Source organism: Leuresthes tenuis, unplaced genomic scaffold, assembly GCF_036924035.1.
Source record: "Leuresthes tenuis unplaced genomic scaffold, fLeuTen1.0.hap1 SCAF_8, whole genome shotgun sequence".
Lineage (NCBI taxonomy): Eukaryota > Metazoa > Chordata > Actinopteri > Atheriniformes > Atherinopsidae > Leuresthes > Leuresthes tenuis.
This window is the reverse complement of record NW_027325362.1, coordinates 1538523-1557181: the sequence shown is the minus strand read 5'-3', so window position 1 is coordinate 1557181 and position 18659 is coordinate 1538523. Positions and strand designations below refer to the sequence as shown.

Below are 18659 nucleotides of genomic sequence, written 5' to 3'. Positions count from 1 at the left end.
TGTAAAGGTCAGAGTTTATCTGTAAAGATCAGATCAGAGTTTTTCTGTAAAGGTCAGAGTTTATCTGTAAAGATCAGAGTTTATCTGTAAAGGTCAGAGTTTGTCTGTAAAGATCAGAGTTTATCTGTAAAGGTCAGAGTTTATCTGTAAAGGTCAGATCAGAGTTTATCTGTAAAGGTCAGAGTTTATCTGTGAAGGTCAGAGTTTATCTGTGAAGGTCAGAGTTTATCTGTAAAGATCAGATCAGAGTTTATCTGTAAAGGTCAGAGTTTATCTGTAAAGGTCAGAGTTTATCTGTAAAGGTCAGAATTTATCTGTAAAGGTCAGATTTTATCTGTAAAGGTCAGATCAGAGTTTATCTGTAAAGGTCAGATCAGAGTTTATCTGTAAAGGTCAGAGTTTTTCTGTAAAGGTCAGAGTTTATCTGTAAAGGTCAGATTTTATCTGTAAAGGTCAGATCAGAGTTTATCTGTAAAGGTCAGAGTTTATCTGTAAAGGTCAGAGTTTATATGTAAAGGTCAGATCAGAGTTTATCTGTAAAGGTCGGGTCAGAGTTTATCTGTAAAGGTCAGAGTTTATCTGTAAAGGTCGGGTCAGAGTTTATTTGTAAAGGTCAGATCAGATTTTTGCTGCAAAGGTCAGAGTTTATCTGTAAAGGTCAGAGTTTATCTGTAAAGGTCAGAGTTTATCTGTAAAAGTCAGAGTTTATCTGTAAAGATCAGATCAGATTTTTACTGTAAAGGTCAGAGTTTATCTGCAAAGGTCAGAGTTTATCTGTAAAGGTCAGAGTTTATCTGCAAAGGTCAGAGTTTATCTGTAAAGATCAGAGTTTATCTGTAAAGGTCAGAGTTTATCTGTAAAGGTCAGAGATGACTCAGATCTTTACACCCGACAGCAGATGTACATTTTTACATCTTAGTCTTCCTCATCGTCCTCTCCTCCTTTTTCTACTTTTGTTCCACTCCGTTCATCTGTTCCTCAAACCAAGGTGTGGGTTTTCCTGCCCTGAGGTCAGTCTGTCAGTTCATGCTTTCCTCTCATTTATCTCCTCTTTCTTTACCTTTTTATGTCCCGGCCTCTCCTCAGCGCCGCTCACTTTTCCTCCTTCCTTCTTTCCCTCCCTCCCTCCCTCCCTCCCTCCCTCCCTCCCTCCCTCCCTCCCTCCCTCCCTCCCTCCCTCCCTCCCTCCCTCCCTCCCTCCTTCCCTCCTTCCTTCCTTCCTTCTTTTCCTCCTTCCCTTCCTCCCTCCTTCCTTCCCCCCTCCCTGCCTCCCCCCTTCACTCCCACTCACTCCTCTCCTCTCTTTGTTTCCTCTTCTTGCGGTCGGCTTTCTTTGCTTTTTCTTGTTCTTTTCAGTCTTTTCTTTGTGGAGAATAAAACTGTTGCTGTCAGATTGTGTTGCTCTCAGATTGTCTTCATGTCAGATTGTGTTGCTGTCAGATTGTGTTGCTGTCAGATTGTGTTGCTGTCAGATTGTCTTCATGTCAGATTGTGTTGCTGTCAGATTGTGTTGCTGTCAGATTGTCTTCATGTCAGATTGTGTTGCTGTCAGATTGTGTTGCTGTCAGATTGTCTTCATGTCAGATTGTGTTGCTGTCAGATTGTGTTGCTGTCAGATGCCTGAAGTCTTCTCCGGTGCTGACTTGTGATTCCTCAGAGCGACACTTTTTGCCGGACGATGCGAGCTGATGAGCCTCACATGATGCTCAGGCTCCACATTCTTTCTCCATCTTGTGTTTGCAAAGACATTGATTTCCTTTTTTCGTCCCAGAGGAGACGAACCAGACCACAGCCTGTCTGGCCTGTGTGTATTTCCTCAGGCTCGGGTTACGGTCATCCTCTGAATACAACTGTGTGTGTGTGTTATTGACCCACTTATAGCCCCCCCCCCCACCGATACATCAGTGTCCTCTGTGGCTCTCATGAAACACACTCAGCTGCTTCTTGTGGATTCAGCAGAACCCTGAAGGCTCGAAAAGGTAATCGAACCCTCTGACATTGAGTTCTGCTTCGCTGTGCGTGCGCACGTGCACGTACACGTGTTCATTTGCATCAGTGCCACTAATCACCTGGAAAAACTGCAAAAACTCGCTGAAACATTGCACTAAATGATCAGTTAAAAACAGAAGTTTTCCATTTTTTTAAGCCAAAAATCTGCAAACTGAGTCAGAAAAGTTTGACTTCAAAGGTTTTCCTGAAACTCCTGAAAGTTTTAACCACAAAAAAAAGTGATTTTTAAGATTGAAAAACCTGCCTGGCTTTGTTTAAAGGACTGACATTGGGAGGTTTAAACAAACTGTGAATCTCAGCCAGGGTGGAGCCTGATAGTTGGCTGATTATCCGTCACCTGTCGGGTGCTTTTGGCAGCATTTGAACAGTAAAACGTGGCTGTGATGGAGGAGTCGAAGTCCTGGAGGAGTGAGGAGTGTTTATTCCCTGAAAGCAGACTCCACTCATGTCATCAGACATGTTCACCGTGTCAGAGAAGCGGATTTCATCCAAAAAACGACTCAGAAGCGCAGAAAATGTGTCACTCAACTGGAAACAGGCCAGAGAGCTTCCAGCAAACCGTCAATAAGCCCCAAAAACCTTCAGTTCGGCAGCAGAAAGGCCTTAAAACACGACTTGAGGAGAATCAGAAGATCAGAAACAGGCAGGAATGACACCTGAGAAACGTCCGGTTTTAACGCCTCACTGGTTGGATTGAAGGTCTGAATCAGGAGGAAGACGAATGAAGCTCACTGGTTGTTTCAGCTGCTTTTCGTTGTGTGAACACATGAATCTGAGCCCAACGCTCCTGTTGGTGCTGTTTGGTAAAGATCCCGCTGAACGATGCCAGAACTCATTGTTTTAGGATGTGAATCCAAAGCTTTCATCAGTTCAGAATCTGGAAAAGCTGCAGATGAACACTTACAGAAAAGCTCTTTTTCTGGTGGAGAATCCTCCTCATGACCCACTGCCCCGCATGTTTGAGATGTTTCCCTCCTCCACCACACCTGATTCAAATGAATGGCTCCTTATCAGGCCGCTGCAGAGCTGGATGACGAGCGGAAACATCTCAAACATGCGGGGCAGTGGGTCAATAGGACCGAAACTGAGAAACACTGGTACAGGGTCTCAGTTTGGACCCTTTAGGAGGATTTATGACCAACGGTTTGCACCTTAAAAGGTGCTTTTCTGCTCTGTTGAGTAAAGAAGTGGCCTTTTTTTATCCTGTGTGATGCATTAAAGGGGCTAAAGTCTGAGCTGTGTTGGTGTGTCCATGTCAGACATCAGGAATACCAATAAAGTTGTTTTTGAAGAGGACAGAAGGTGTTTATCCTGAGCCCCGTGAGTGCAAGGAAGCCCACCGCACACACCTCACAGGCGTGGACACACTAAGGAGGAGGAAGCATGACGGCGGAGATAAGAGCTTATCAACACACACTCCCAGAAGCAGAACTGCGTCCATCTCTGAGCTCCTCCTCTGGGACATCACGCCGCATCCTGCCTCGGTTTCTGATGGTCACAGCTCATTTAGTGGGTCCAAAAGCCAGAATCTGGCTTAGATCCGGTTCTTTTTGTCCCAACCCCCAAAGCTCTGACTCTGGGTCTGATTCTGGGACAGAATTAGCTCGTGGTTTGGTTCCTATTGGACAGAATTAGCTCGTGGTTTGGTTCCTATTGGACAGAATTAGCTCGTGGTTTGGTTCCTATTGGACAGAATTAGCTCGTGGTTTGGTTCCCATTGGACAGAATTAGCTCGTGGTTTGTTTCCATTGGGCAGAATTAGCTCGTGGTTTGGTTCCCATTGGACAGAAGTGGCTCGTGCACGTGAAAGTTTGGTTCCTATTGGACAGAATTAGCTCGTGGTTTGGTTCCCATTGGACAGAAGTGGCTCGTGCACGTGAAAGTTTGGTTCCCATTGGACAGAATTAGCTCGTGCATGTGAAAGTTTGGTTCCCATTGGACAGAAGTGGCTCGTGGTTTGGTTCCCATTGGACAGAATTGGCTCGTGGTTTGGTCCCCATTGGACAGAATTGGCTCGTGGTTTGGTCCCCATTGGACAGAATTAGCTCGTGGTTTGGTTCCCATTGGACAGAAGTGACTCGTGGTTTGGTTCCATTGGACAGAATTAGCTCGTGGTTTGGTTCCCATTGGGCAGAATTAGCTCGTGGTTTGGTTCCCATTGGACAGAATTAGCTCGTGCACGTGAAAGTTTGGTTCCCATTGGACAGAAGTGACTCGTGGTTTGGTTCCCATTGGACAGAATTAGCTCGTGGTTTGGTTCCCATTGGACAGAATTAGCTCGTGGTTTGGTTCCCATTGGACAGAATTGGCTCTGAAGACGCCGTTTAGCTGCTCTCTGAGATCCAGGAAGCAGTTGTGATGTAGAAAATCAGCTGTTTCCCTTTTGTTTAGGTTTCCTGCAGTAAAATCGGTGCTGTCGTCACCAGCTACACCCAAACACACCACAGTCAGGGTCCTGTAGATTGATGCCGTCGATGTCATAGCGTCAGGAAATGAGGTCAGCTGGTGTGAAGCTGCAGTTCATCAGGAACTCGTGGCTTCATGAGTTAATGGGTCTTTCCAGAAATTTGTGCTGAAAACAAGCGAGTCTCATGTTTTTAGTGTTTTTCTGCAGAGCTGCTGAGTCACTGTGGGTTTGCCAGCACAGAAAGTTTCATTTCAGCCCTTCTGTGAAGGCCGAACCCGTGTTTTTTCAGGGTCGGGTCCTTCGTGTCTGATCGCTGCAGCCAGCGTCTCAGCTCTCCTTCCTCTGCATATCGGACCAATCGCAGACCTCACGGCGTCTCGGCCACATACTTCCAGCAGCTCCAGCTTGATATCAGAACCTCTCCACAGTCTGTTTGTGCTGCTCAAGGCCATTCAACACAGCAGCTATTGTCCTGCTGCAGACCAGCACTCTCCCAAGGACACGGATTTCTATGAGTGTTTGTTTGCGTTTGTAAAGGTTCTTATCGGCTGCCTGTGGACGTCTCGCTCTGTTTCCCAGCTTCCTTCCAGAGGTCAGACGCAGTTTATTCCCAAGAGCACGAACTTTCTGACCAAACCGTGAAAGAAAAGCTCCCTGTTGTGCGTTCATGTGACCAGTTCCTGCGTGTTTGTGCAGAAAACGCTTAAAACGGCGCTCTGAGAACCAGTAACTCGCAGCGACGTTACGCAGACAATTACAACAAATTACTCAGCAGGAATTGAGTTACGCTGCGTCTTGTGAGAGAAACACAGACTTCCAGTTTCATCCAGATCTGTCTGACGGAATAAGACGGAAGCTTTAGATCTATAAAACAAGATATTTCAGTTGAACTTTGCTTTAATTCTCACAGAATAAAACGATGAAAGGAGGCAGCTTTAGTTTGTGAACTGCTGCATAAGCGTAAGGTGACCTGAGTAATCAGTAAAAGCTGTCTCTGAATCAGGCTCTCACTCAAAAGAAGAGTCCCACAGGGCTCCAGAAGAAAAAGAAGAGTCCCACAGGGCTCCAGAAGAAAAAGAAGAGTCCCACAGGGCTCCAAAAGAAAAAGAAGAGTCCCACAGGGCTCCAAAAGAAAAAGAAGAGTCCCACAGGGCTCCAAAAGAAAAAGAAGAGTCCCACAGGGCTCCAGAAGAAAAAGAAGAGTCCCACAGGGCTCCAAAAGAAAAAGAAGAGTCCCACAGGGCTCCAGAAGAAAAAGAAGAGTCCCACAGGGCTCCAAAAGAAAAAGAAGAGTCCCACAGGGCTCCAAAAGAAAAAGAAGAGTCCCACAGGGCTCCAAAAGAAAAGGAAGAGTCCCACAGTGCTCCAAAAGAAAAAGAAGAGTCCCACAGTGCTCCAAAAGAAAAAGAAGAGTCCCACAGGGCTCCAAAAGAAAAAGAAGAGTCCCACAGGGCTCCAAAAGAAAAAGAAGAGTCCCACAGGGCTCCAAAAGAAAAAGAAGAGTCCCACAGGGCTCCAAAAGAAAAAGAAGAGTCCCACAGGGCTCCAGAAGAAAAAGAAGAGTCCCACAGGGCTCCAAAAGAAAAAGAAGAGTCCCACAGTGCTCCAAAAGAAAAAGAAGAGTCCCACAGGGCTCCAGAAGAAAAAGAAGAGTCCCACAGGGCTCCAAAAGAAAAAGAAGAGTCCCACAGGGCTCCAAAAGAAAAAGAAGAGTCCCACAGTGCTCCAAAAGAAAAAGAAGAGTCCCACAGTGCTCCAAAAGAAAAAGAAGAGTCCCACAGGGCTCCAAAAGAAAAAGAAGAGTCCCACAGGGCTCCAGAAGAAAAAGAAGAGTCCCACAGGGCTCCAAAAGAAAAAGAAGAGTCCCACAGTGCTCCAAAAGAAAAAGAAGAGTCCCACAGGGCTCCAGAAGAAAAAGAAGAGTCCCACAGTGCTCCAGAAGAAAAAGAAGAGTCCCACAGGGCTCCAAAAGAAAAAGAAGAGTCCCACAGTGCTCCAAAAGAAAAAGAAGAGTCCCACAGGGCTCCAGAAGAAAAAGAAGAGTCCCACAGGGCTCCAGAAGAAAAAGAAGAGTCCCACAGGGCTCCAAAAGAAAAAGAAGAGTCCCACAGGGCTCCAGAAGAAAAGGAAGAGTCCCACAGGGCTCCAAAAGAAAAAGAAGAGTCCCACAGTGCTCCAGAAGAAAAAGAAGAGTCCCACAGGGCTCCAAAAGAAAAAGAAGAGTCCCACAGGGCTCCAGAAGAAAAAGAAGAGTCCCACAGGGCTCCAAAAGAAAAAGAAGAGTCCCACAGTGCTCCAAAAGAAAAAGAAGAGTCCCACAGGGCTCCAGAAGAAAAAGAAGAGTCCCACAGTGCTCCAGAAGAAAAAGAAGAGTCCCACAGGGCTCCAAAAGAAAAAGAAGAGTCCCACAGGGCTCCAGAAGAAAAAGAAGAGTCCCACAGGGCTCCAGAAGAAAAAGAAGAGTCCCACAGGGCTCCAGAAGAAAAAGAAAAGTCCCACAGTGCTCCAGAAGAAAAAGAAGAGTCCCACAGGGCTCCAAAAGAAAAAGAAGAGTCCCACAGGGCTCCAGAAGAAAAAGAAGAGTCCCACAGGGCTCCAAAAGAAAAAGAAGAGTCCCACAGTGCTCCAAAAGAAAAAGAAGAGTCCCACAGGGCTCCAGAAGAAAAAGAAGAGTCCCACAGTGCTCCAGAAGAAAAAGAAGAGTCCCACAGGGCTCCAAAAGAAAAAGAAGAGTCCCACAGGGCTCCAGAAGAAAAAGAAGAGTCCCACAGGGCTCCAGAAGAAAAAGAAGAGTCCCACAGGGCTCCAGAAGAAAAAGAAGAGTCCCACAGGGCTCCAAAAGAAAAAGAAGAGTCCCACAGGGCTCCAGAAGAAAAAGAAAAGTCCCACAGTGCTCCAGAAGAAAAAGAAGAGTCCCACAGGGCTCCAAAAGAAAAAGAAAAGTCCCACAGTGCTCCAGAAGAAAAAGAAGAGTCCCACAGGGCTCCAGAAGAAAAAGATGAGTCCCACAGGGCTCCAGAAGAAAAAGAAGAGTCCCACAGGGCTCCAAAAGAAAAAGAAGAGTCCCACAGGGCTCCAGAAGAAAAAGAAGAGTCCCACAGGGCTCCAAAAGAAAAAGAAGAGTCCCACAGGGCTCCAGAAGAAAAAGATGAGTCCCACAGGGCTCCAGAAGAAAAAGAAGAGTCCCACAGGGCTCCAAAAGAAAAAGAAGAGTCCCACAGGGCTCCAGAAGAAAAAGAAGAGTCCCACAGGGCTCCAAAAGAAAAAGAAGAGTCCCACAGGGCTCCAGAAGAAAAAGAAGAGTCCTCACTGATCTGTGCTGAGACCAGAAATCATCTGAAGTTTACAGTTTCGCAGCCTGAGGAGGTGTCGATGACCTCTGACCTCCGCTGAGACGCTCAGAGGAGAAACTGTGAACCTGTGACAGCAGCAGGAGGCGCTCATATTTAGCAGCTGTGGCCCCAGAGTTCACTCAGGGGAGCGCACGTGCACGTGCACGGTTCCTGCAGCAGTGTGTGAGGTGTGAGTAAATTACTGAAGCTGCTGAAGTGAGTGTTTTACAGTCCGAGGAGGGAAACTGTCGAGGAATCTGCTGCTACGGCAACTGAGGGGGGTCATTTTATCAGGTTCATCAGAGGAAGTTTCCCAGGTGAAGATGTTGAGCAGCTCGGTGTCTGGAAAAGTCTATTTTCATGCAAAATGTCGGCCTGAAATTCCTTAAATTCCTCTTTTTTAGAAAAGCTTCAAATGCTGCGAGTTCAAAGAATTATTCTGTTTAAATCGCTGCTTGCTGGAAATGTTCCGGCTCATATAAGAGCCCACCGGGGGGGCAGCAGGTGCAGCTTAGAGGAAGAGACGACAGATTTAAAGCTTACGTCATGCCGCTCAGGGGCTGCTTAGATTAACCTGATGAAACCTGCAGAAACTCTGGTTAAATGAAGGTAATCGAGTGTTTGTGAGGCCTGAAACGATCAGAACCAGCTTTAAAGTAGCAGGGATTTAGATCACTCCTTCACTTCTCATGTTCTCTCTCTGTCTTTGGTCCAGATGAGCGTGAGGCGGTGCAGAAGAAGACCTTCACCAAGTGGGTGAACTCCCACCTGTCCAGGGTTTCCTGTCGAATCACAGACCTCTACATGGACCTGAGGGACGGGCGCATGCTCATCAAGCTGCTGGAGGTCCTGTCAGGCGAGAGGCTGGTGGGTTTGCATGCTTTCTATTCTGGGAAGGGGAGGAAGAGCCTCCAGTTAAAGGAGGAGTTCGGCAGGTGTTCTGCTGTGCAGCTGCAGTGAACCCAAACATGTCTCCACTGACAGAACCCAGAGAACAGGGTCCAAAAGAAGTCTTCAGTCTCTTTAAGATGATCAGAAACAACTCGAGCAGTTTGAGAAAGTCTCCAACATCACTTCAGATCAGATTTAACCTCTCAGACTACACTCTCCTCCTCCTCCTCTTCTTCTTCGCTTTTCTTTTCCCTTCTTCTTCTCTGCTCTGCTGTCATCCGGCTTTTTGTCAGCCTGTCAAACGCACGCCGAGAGGAAGCACAGCAGCAGGGTTTCATTCTTTATTCATGCGCCGTTTCAGCCGCTCGGGAAGGAGGAAGTAAAGGAAAAAGAGGGAAAATGGATAGTTGATGGGGTGGAAGGAGGGTGTCGCAGTGAAAGGAGTCATTGAGTAACTCTGAGGCTTCACAGGCAGCCAAAACGCCTCCAGAGGCGGCAAAAGAATCTGACAGCGAGCGGCTGTTTCCATCTGCAGAGGAGGAGCAATTTCAGCCACCGCCATGTTTTTCCTGCTGTGTCGAAATCTGTGAAGAAACATTTCAAGTTCTAGTTGTTTGGGGACGCTGAGGCAGCCGGGAGTTTGTTCAGTGTGAAGGAAGAAGCTTAGAGGGAGTTTTAAGTTTTAAGATAAACTTAGAGAAAAAGAACAAAGAGACTCTTCAGTTCTGACTTTTCATGTGTCAGGATATGAGTTAGATTATCAGCAGGCGTTAAAATGCCATCACACTGTGGCATTATTATTTCAACAGAAACTGTGAGTTAAGAACTAAGTGAACCCAGAAGAAGCAGCTCTGATTAACTGATCCTCAGTCAGTGTGAGCAGCTCCATAAAAGCAGGAGTTCTGTCAGTTTAACACGATGCCAAGGAGGAAAGACACCAGCAATGATCTCAGAGAAGCAGCTGCTGCTGCCCATCAGTCTGGGAAGGGTTATAAGGCCATTTCCAGACTATCTGGAGTCCATCATTCTACAGAGAGAAAGATTATTCACAAGTGGAAAACATTCAGGACAGCTGTCAATCTTCCCAGGAGTGGACGTCCCAGCAAGTTCACCCCAAGGTGAAGAAGCCCAGAGCTACATCTCAGACTCTACAGGCCTCAGTTAGCATGCTAAAGGTTAAAGGTCACCCCAAGGTGAAAAAGCCCAGAGCTACATCTCAGACTCTACAGGCCTCAGTTAGCATGTTAAAGGTTAAAGGTCACCCCAAGGTGAAGAAGCCCAGAGCTACATCTCAGACTCTACAGGCCTCAGTTAGCATGTTAAAGGTTAAAGGTCACCCCAAGGTGAAGAAGCCCAGAGCTACATCTCAGACTCTACAGGCCTCAGTTAGCATGTTAAAGGTTAAAGGTCACCCCAAGGTGAAAAAGCCCAGAGCTACATCTCAGACTCTACAGGCCTCAGTTAGCATGTTAAAGGTTAAAGGTCACCCCAAGGTGAAGAAGCCCAGAGCTACATCTCAGACTCTACAGGCCTCAGTTAGCATGTTAAAGGTTAAAGGTCACCCCAAGGTGAAGAAGCCCAGAGCTACATCTCAGACTCTACAGGCCTCAGTTAGCATGCTAAAGGTTAAAGGTCACCCCAAGGTGAAGAAGCCCAGAGCTACATCTCAGACTCTCCAGGCCTCAGTTAGCATGTTAAAGGTTAAAGGTCACCCCAAGGTGAAAAAGCCCAGAGCTACATCTCAGACTCTACAGGCCTCAGTTAGCATGTTAAAGGTTAAAGGTCATACATCTCAGACTTTACAGGGCTCAGTTAGCATGTTAAAGGTTAAAGGTCACCCCAAGGTGAAGAAGCCCAGAGCTACATTTCAGACTCTACAGGCCTCAGTTAGCATGTTAAAGGTTAAAGGTCACCCCAAGGGGAAAAAGCCCAGAGCTACATCTCAGACTCTACAGGCCTCAGTTAGCATGCTAAAGGTTAAAGGTCACCCCAAGGTGAAGAAGCCCAGAGCTACAGGCCTCAGTTAGCATGTTAAAGGTTAAAGGTCACCCCAAGGTGAAAAAGCCCAGAGCTACATCTCAGACTCTACAGGCCTCAGTTAGCATGCTAAAGGTTAAAGGTCACCCCAAGGTGAAAAAGCCCAGAGCTACATCTCAGACTCTACAGGCCTCAGTTAGCATGTTAAAGGTTAAAGGTCACCCCAAGGTGAAAAAGCCCAGAGCTACATCTCAGACTCTACAGGCCTCAGTTAGCATGTTAAAGGTTAAAGGTCACCCCAAGGTGAAAAAGCCCAGAGCTACATCTCAGACTCTACAGGCCTCAGTTAGCATGCTAAAGGTTAAAGGTCACCCCAAGGTGAAAAAGCCCAGAGCTACATCTCAGACTCTACAGGGCTCAGTTAGCATGTTAAAGGTTAAAGGTCACCCCAAGGTGAAGAAGCCCAGAGCTACATCTCAGACTCTACAGGCCTCAGTTAGCATGTTAAAGGTTAAAGGTCATGACAGCACAGTTAGAAAAAGACTGAACAAGGATGGCTTGTTTGGAAGGGCTGCAGGAGAAAGCCTCGTCTCTCTAAAAAGAACATGGCAGCACAGCTTAGGTTTGCAAAGCTGCATCTGAACAAAGCTCAAGACTTCTGGAACAATGTCCTTTGGACAGACCAGAGCAAAGTGGAGATGTTTGGTCCTAATGCACAGCAGCACGTTTGGAGGAAACCAAACACAGCATATCAGCACAAACACCTCATACCAGCTGTCAAGCACGGTGGTGGAGGGCTGATGATCTGGGCTGGTTCTGCAGCCACAGGACCTGGGCACCTTGCAGTCATTGAGTCCACCATGAACTCCTCTGGATACCAAAGTATTCTAGAGTCAGATGTGAGGCCATCTGTCCCACAGCTAAAGCTGGGCTGAAACTGGCTCATCAACAGGACAAAGATCCCAAACACAGCAGCAGATCTACAGCAGAATGTGGGAAAAAGAAAAGAATCAAGGTGTTGCAATGGTCCAGTCAGAGTCCAGACCTCAGCCTGACTGAAATGCTGTGGTGGGACCTTAAGAGAGCTGTGCAGAAACCAAAGCTGCAAACCTCAAAGAGCTGAAGCAGCGCTTTTTCACCCACTGCTTCTGTGTTTTGTCTCAGGTTGGATTCACTGAGTTTTAACACCTGCTGGGGAGCAGCCATGTTAAACCTTAGAATTTAAAGTTTCCCTCACGTTATATTAACAAACTTAACATATCTGGAGCTTAATTCCGTGTTTTTCCGGCAGTGAAACTGAGGCAGAGTCTGAACACTCTGCAGTGTGGTGATATTTGAGCTCTCAGCAGATATCATGTGAGGAGGCCTGAATAATTCAGCCCAGAGGTCGTAGTTGACTGAAGGTTTAAAATAAAGCGTAAAAACCAACATGGAAAGCCCCCCCCCCCCCCTGCTCCCTGCACAGCATGATGGTTGAAAACAGCTCAAACCTGCAGTTGGAGGTAAAATAATCATTCTGACCGCTCTGCTGGGCTCTGTGGTTTGTTGGGTCGGTGCCACCAGCGGATAACGGACCAGAATATCTGTGGTTTGAGTCCAGATTGTGAATCAGTGAGCCGGGGGGGGGGGGGGGAGCAAAGACAGCAGTGTTATTGTTGGACAACACTTAGGATTTAACAGCTGACACATCGTATTTATTATAACTGCTTTGTTTAATTTAGGGTTTCTCCAGATTTAAAACATCGTCAGAACAGGAACAGCTGAAGAAATGGGATTCTTACCGGGGCTCACACCAAAAGCGTTGTGAGCGACCACAGCCGCTCACGACCCGCCGCTTCTTCTTCTTCTGCCGCCGGAAGCGGCCAAAGAGGCGGGGCTTATATGTATAGCAACTAGCAGATATATATAATAATCCATCCATACATCGGTTCCCTCTTTCACCATGGATCGTACTCTGGGCCTTCTTTGTGTTTCTTTGTGTTTGCACTCTGCCGTTTTCCACCTTTTTTCCACCTTTTTTTCGCCTTTTTTCTGCCTTCGGAATCCAGATCGGCCCTAATTGGCTGTCGTTGCATCGTGTCACTGCTCATTTGCATAAAGTTGAGCCTTTCTCACCTCTTGAAGCTCATGAAGCTCACAACGCTTTTGGTGTGAGCCCCCGGTTAGGAAGTCCGATGATCTGTCCCTCAATGCATCTGTAGGTCGGAACTCTGGGTCTGACTATGACTCTGGATCTGACTCTGGGTCTGACTCTGGGTCTGACTCTGGGTCTGACTCTGACTCTGGGTCAGACTCTGGATCTGACTCTGGGTCAGACTCTGGGTCAGACTCTGACTCTGGATCTGACTCTGGATCTGACTCTGGGTCTGACTCTGGGTCTGACTCTGGGTCGGACTCTGGGTCAGACTCTGACTCTGGGTCTGACTCTGGATCTGACTCTGGATCTGACTCTGGGTCTGACTCTGGATCTGACTCTGGGTCAGACTCTGGGTCAGACTCTGACTCTGGATCTGACTCTGGGTCGGACTCTGGGTCTGACTCTGACTCTGGATCTGACTCTGGGTCGGACTCTGGGTCAGACTCTGACTCTGGGTCTGACTCTGGATCTGACTCTGGATCTGACTCTGGGTCTGACTCTGGATCTGACTCTGGATCTGACTCTGGGTCGGACTCTGGGTCGGACTCTGGGTCAGACTCTGGGTCAGACTCTGGGTCTGACTCTGGGTCTGACTCTGGGTCAGACTCTGACTCTGGGTCTGACTCTGGGTCTGACTCTGGGTCGGACTCTGGGTCAGACTCTGGGTCTGACTCTGGGTCAGACTCTGGGTCAGACTCTGACTCTGGATCTGACTCTGGGTCGGACTCTGGGTCTGACTCTGACTCTGGATCTGACTCTGGGTCTGACTCTGGATCTGACTCTGGGTCAGACTCTGGGTCAGACTCTGACTCTGGATCTGACTCTGGGTCGGACTCTGGGTCTGACTCTGACTCTGGATCTGACTCTGGGTCGGACTCTGGGTCAGACTCTGACTCTGGGTCTGACTCTGGATCTGACTCTGGATCTGACTCTGGGTCTGACTCTGGATCTGACTCTGGATCTGACTCTGGGTCGGACTCTGGGTCGGACTCTGGGTCAGACTCTGGGTCAGACTCTGGGTCTGACTCTGGGTCTGACTCTGGGTCAGACTCTGACTCTGGGTCTGACTCTGGGTCTGACTCTGGGTCGGACTCTGGGTCAGACTCTGGGTCTGACTCTGGGTCAGACTCTGGGTCAGACTCTGACTCTGGATCTGACTCTGGGTCGGACTCTGGGTCTGACTCTGACTCTGGATCTGACTCTGGGTCGGACTCTGGGTCAGACTCTGACTCTGGGTCTGACTCTGGATCTGACTCTGGATCTGACTCTGGGTCTGACTCTGGATCTGACTCTGGATCTGACTCTGGGTCTGACTCTGGGTCGGACTCTGGATCTGACTCTGGGTCTGACTCTGGATCTGACTCTGGATCTGACTCTGGGTCTGACTCTGGGTCGGACTCTGGGTCAGACTCTGGGTCTGACTCTGGGTCTGACTCTGGGTCAGACTCTGACTCTGGGTCTGACTCTGGGTCTGACTCTGGGTCGGACTCTGGGTCAGACTCTGGGTCTGACTCTGGGTCTGACTCTGGGTCAGACTCTGACTCTGGGTCTGACTCTGGATCTGACTCTGGATCTGACTCTGGGTCTGACTCTGGATCTGACTCTGGGTCTGACTCTGGGTCTGATCTGTGCAGTAATAGAAATATAAACCCTCTCTTCGGCACCTTTCTGGAGAGCAGCACTTTGGCTCTTTGCTTTGCTGCTGTTGTGTTAATAAAAGTTTAATTTAGTTCATCGTCAGAGTTTAATGACATTTTGATGTAGTTTAAACTGTAATAAACTGTAATAAACTGTAATAAACGGTAATAAACGGTAATAAACTGAAATAAACGGTAGTAAACGGTCCTTTTCAGACCATCTTCCTGATCCCAACATGAGAAGCAGCTCAGCAGGAATTGGATGAATGTAGAAATGTGACGGCACAGATAAACAGACTGTAGGAACACTCCGAGTTGTTCTCTCACCAGTTGAAAGCACTCAGCTGTGTCTGCAGCTGTTTCTTCCCCTTCGTGTTTACGCCGCTCGAAGCTTTTCACGCCTTCCGGCTGTTGATGCTTCTGTTGTTTTCCGTTGCAGCCCAAACCCACGAAGGGTCGGATGAGGATCCACTGCCTGGAAAACGTGGACAAGGCTCTGCAGTTCCTGAAGGAGCAGAGGGTTCACCTGGAGAACATGGGCTCCCACGACATCGTGGACGGGAACCACCGCCTCACTCTGGGCCTCATCTGGACCATCATCCTCAGATTCCAGGTGAGCTCATTCAGTCACCCCGGCTGATGGCACCGTGGTCACCAGGTGGCACGACTTATGAGCCATTTTGCATCCCAGAAATGATGTTAAAGCTGTAATAACACCCACATCCTCTAATGCTGCTGCTGATCAGCTGATTGTGATTTCTTTGATCATGTTAAATCATAATAGTGCTAAAGCAAAGAGCCTCTTCCTCCACCTGTCGATGTTCTTATGATCCCTAAAAACGTGGGATCTGTCCCATCAGAGCTGCTTGCTGCGTATTTTGCGTCTCAAAGTGTTTTAAAAGAGTTAAAAACGCCCTGCAGCACAGTTTATTTCACCAATACTTTAAGAAGAATGAATGAATGAACGTGTGCTATAGCTCTGTTAGCTCATAGCTCTGTTAGCTCATAGCTGCTGTTAGCTCATAGCTCTGTTAGCTCATAGCTGCTGTTAGCTCATAGCTCTGTTAGCTCATAGCTGCTGTTAGCTCATAGCTCTGTTAGCTCATAGCTCTGTTAGCTCATAGCCGCTGTTAGCTCATAGCTCTGTTAGCTCACAGCTCTGTTAGCTCATAGCTGCTGTTATGTGGCTACTTGCAGCTATAGGAGAGCTAACGGAGGGATTTCTACACAGGCACTCTACTGGGACCACTTCATCCACACGCCCCCCTGCAGCACAGTTTATTCACTCCGTGCTCTGTGACAGTCGGCTAACTTCACACAGAGTTTGCTGCTGATAGTTTTGTGCAACATGGCAGGATATTTATCAGATTTTGACAACGTGAACGACGACTTTGAATAAGATGGACGTTCTTACCGGAGTGAATAAACTGTGCTGCAGGGGGGCGTGTGGATGAAGTGGTCCCAGTAGAGTGCCTGTGTAGAAATCCCTCCGTTAGCTCTCCTATAGCTGCAAGTAGCCACATAACAGCAGCTATGAGCTAACAGAGCTATGAGCTAACAGAGCTATGAGCTAACAGAGCTATGAGCTAACAGAGCTATAGCACACGTTCATTCATTCATTCTTCTTAAAGTATTGGTGAAATAAAGACAGATAATGCCTTATTTAGAGGCTGCATCCTCTAAGCCCCGTTCTCTCCGTTATATGGATCTCCAGTTATCTAAATATCTTCAGAAGGACGCCGACTTTCACCAAACTGTTCTCTGTGAGCAGATGAACGTATTTCATGCCAGAAATAAGGTTTAAAAATACCAGAGTTCCCCTTTAATGTGACGAAGTGAGATAGTTGATTTACAAAACAGTCCAAACAGCCTCCAAGACATGCAAATAAACCCCAAACACGTGCAAAAATACCGCCAAGAGACTAAAAAACTACATGACAACCAAAAAATATGTGAGATGATAAAAAAGAGACAAAATAACCGAAAAGAATCTGTTAAAAACTGTCAGAAAAACAATAAAAAATACCGGAGTTCCCCTTTAAATCACCAGAGATCTGCTGATCTGCTGTAAACAGGAAGTGATTTTAGGATGAGCTTCTAAATCAGATACATGAAGTTATTCTTATTAAAGGAAAGAAGCAACTTTCAGAGGTCCGAGCATCAGGGATGATGTCATCATTAGGGATGGATGGAAAGGATTTATCTTTCATAAGCTCTGAGGTTTAAATAACTTCTTCTACCGAAGGTGAAACGGGACTCAGAGCTGCTTCTTTCCTGATTTGTGTTTCCGAAACGCTTCGTGATGTCAGACTGGGGCTGATGGATGTGAGACTCAGAGCTGAACTGAGGTCAGCTGCAACGTGAGAAAGTGTTCAGGGTTTATGAAGACATATGAAGAAGAAAGCAGAGCCATCTTTATGAGGCTCAGACCCGATCAGGGCTGGTGTCTGTCGGATTCTCACTTATCCAGGTCGACCCCACAGGTGTGAACGACCTTTCTGCTGCTTATAAGCCTTTCAGGCAAGGGCGTAACCATGGTTTAGACATTGGGGGGGTCCAAGAAAAACAATTGTTGAGTGCATTATCTACAATTCTTTATTTATATATGAAAAATTGGACATTTAGAGCATAGTTTAGAGGACTACATTGACCATGTAAGTTCACATCTAAAGGAATAGTGTAATTTCTCCGAGACAGTGACTGCCCCCCCACTTTGTTTTGGTTAGTTGCTTCCTGTTTACTGACCTTAAACACACCTACCAATTACAATTCTGCTCTTCCAGTAGTTCTGTAGCAAATAGGACAGCTTCCAATGGAAAACGACCAAATACCCAAAGCATGTTTATGGAAATATTTTAATAAGGACAACTAATGATGTAACAAATTACAGACTTTTCCTTTAACAAAAAATGTGCTGAGGACTTTTAAGTCCAGGTTCAATGTCTCAAAATGTGCATTAACAATGAAAAGTCTAATAGTCTAATGTTATTTTTGTTTTAAGTTCTTTTATTTTGAAAGGGGGCGGAAGTTTATTTTGTTGATTCTGTGTTGGATTTCCTGTTCTGGTACAATCTGCTCTCATTGGCTAGAGTGTTAGCGATCAACAACGGCGACCGCGGCGCAGCCGTTACCACGGTAACACACGGAAATAAACTGAAAATAAATAAGACATAACAAGAGACCGATCCCTTGACAGGGTTCATAAAAGGAGAACATGCATTTTACATATTTTCTTCTGTATATTGGGGGGGACTGGTTGGTATTTTCTCAATATTGGGGGGGACACGACCCCCCCAAAGAATGTGTGGTTACGCCATAGCTTTCAGGTGAGAGGTGAAACCACGAAGAAGAAGTCCAAGCACTCAGGATTCAGCTCCAATTCACAGGGTTGCGTTTAAATGGTTCAGTTTCGGTTAATTTCACCAGAAATTAAAGCAAAGTCGGGACATGTTTGAGGAAGCAAACAGCTGTTTATGTTCAGGAACATCATCTGGAAACTGTGTTTTGTGTTAAATTATATTATTTATCTATAGAAAGCATGAGGATGAACCCCTGCAGCAGCACTCAGATGACGCTGAGTTCTGGTGGATTCTGACGTCTGTGACGGTTCGGACTCAGAACCAGAACCAGGCTGGTTGTGGAACTCGTGGTGTCAGACTTTCCTCTGCCGGGCCCACATTCGTGAGGGATCCAGAACCACTTAGTTTGGTCATTTTCTGTGAAGTCAGTGTTAGCTGCTGCCTTCAGGGCCTGTGGAGAAAAATGGAAACGGCAGCACTTTGGACTTGAGTGGGATGTTTTGCCTTTAGACCCTAACACCCTGACCCCGTGTTTCAGATCCAGGACATCAGCGTGGAGACGGAGGACAACAAGGAGAAGAAGTCGGCTAAAGATGCTCTGCTGCTGTGGTGCCAGATGAAGACTGCAGGGTGAGTCCAACTGAAGCCTTCTGCCAGCCCAGCTGGGAATGAACTGTGCAGCAAATAAAGCCGTGTTTCCCTCAGTGAACTCGCCCTGTGAAGCACTGCAGCAGGCAGCTATCTCCGTTTTACAGCGTTTTATTTCTCTCGTCCTGATTATGATCCCAAACCTGCGGTCCGGCATGTTCTGGGAAGGATTCCAGCAGCAGTCCTTACCAAAGTCCAAAAGAAATAGGAAGGTATCTGGTAATAACTCAGGTCCTCAGGACAGCCTCCAGCAGCATGAATCAGATCCATGAAGAGTTAATGACCCGTCTGCTGGAGGATCCTGGATCATTTCAGTCTTTG

General features: G+C 47.0%; 1 protein-coding gene across 2 annotated transcripts in view; it reads left to right on the top strand.

Annotated features, from left to right (window-relative positions):
• LOC140312709 (spectrin beta chain, non-erythrocytic 1-like) overlaps positions 1–18659 on the top strand; it is a 110824-nt gene that overhangs the window by 35840 nt on the left and 56325 nt on the right. For both annotated transcript variants that reach the window (XM_072390493.1, XM_072390492.1), the window contains exons 2-4: positions 8465–8616; positions 14831–15004; positions 18229–18320. In XM_072390493.1, the coding sequence (XP_072246594.1) occupies positions 8465–8616; positions 14831–15004; positions 18229–18320 (418 nt within the window). The remainder of the gene's footprint in view (positions 1–8464; positions 8617–14830; positions 15005–18228; positions 18321–18659) is intronic.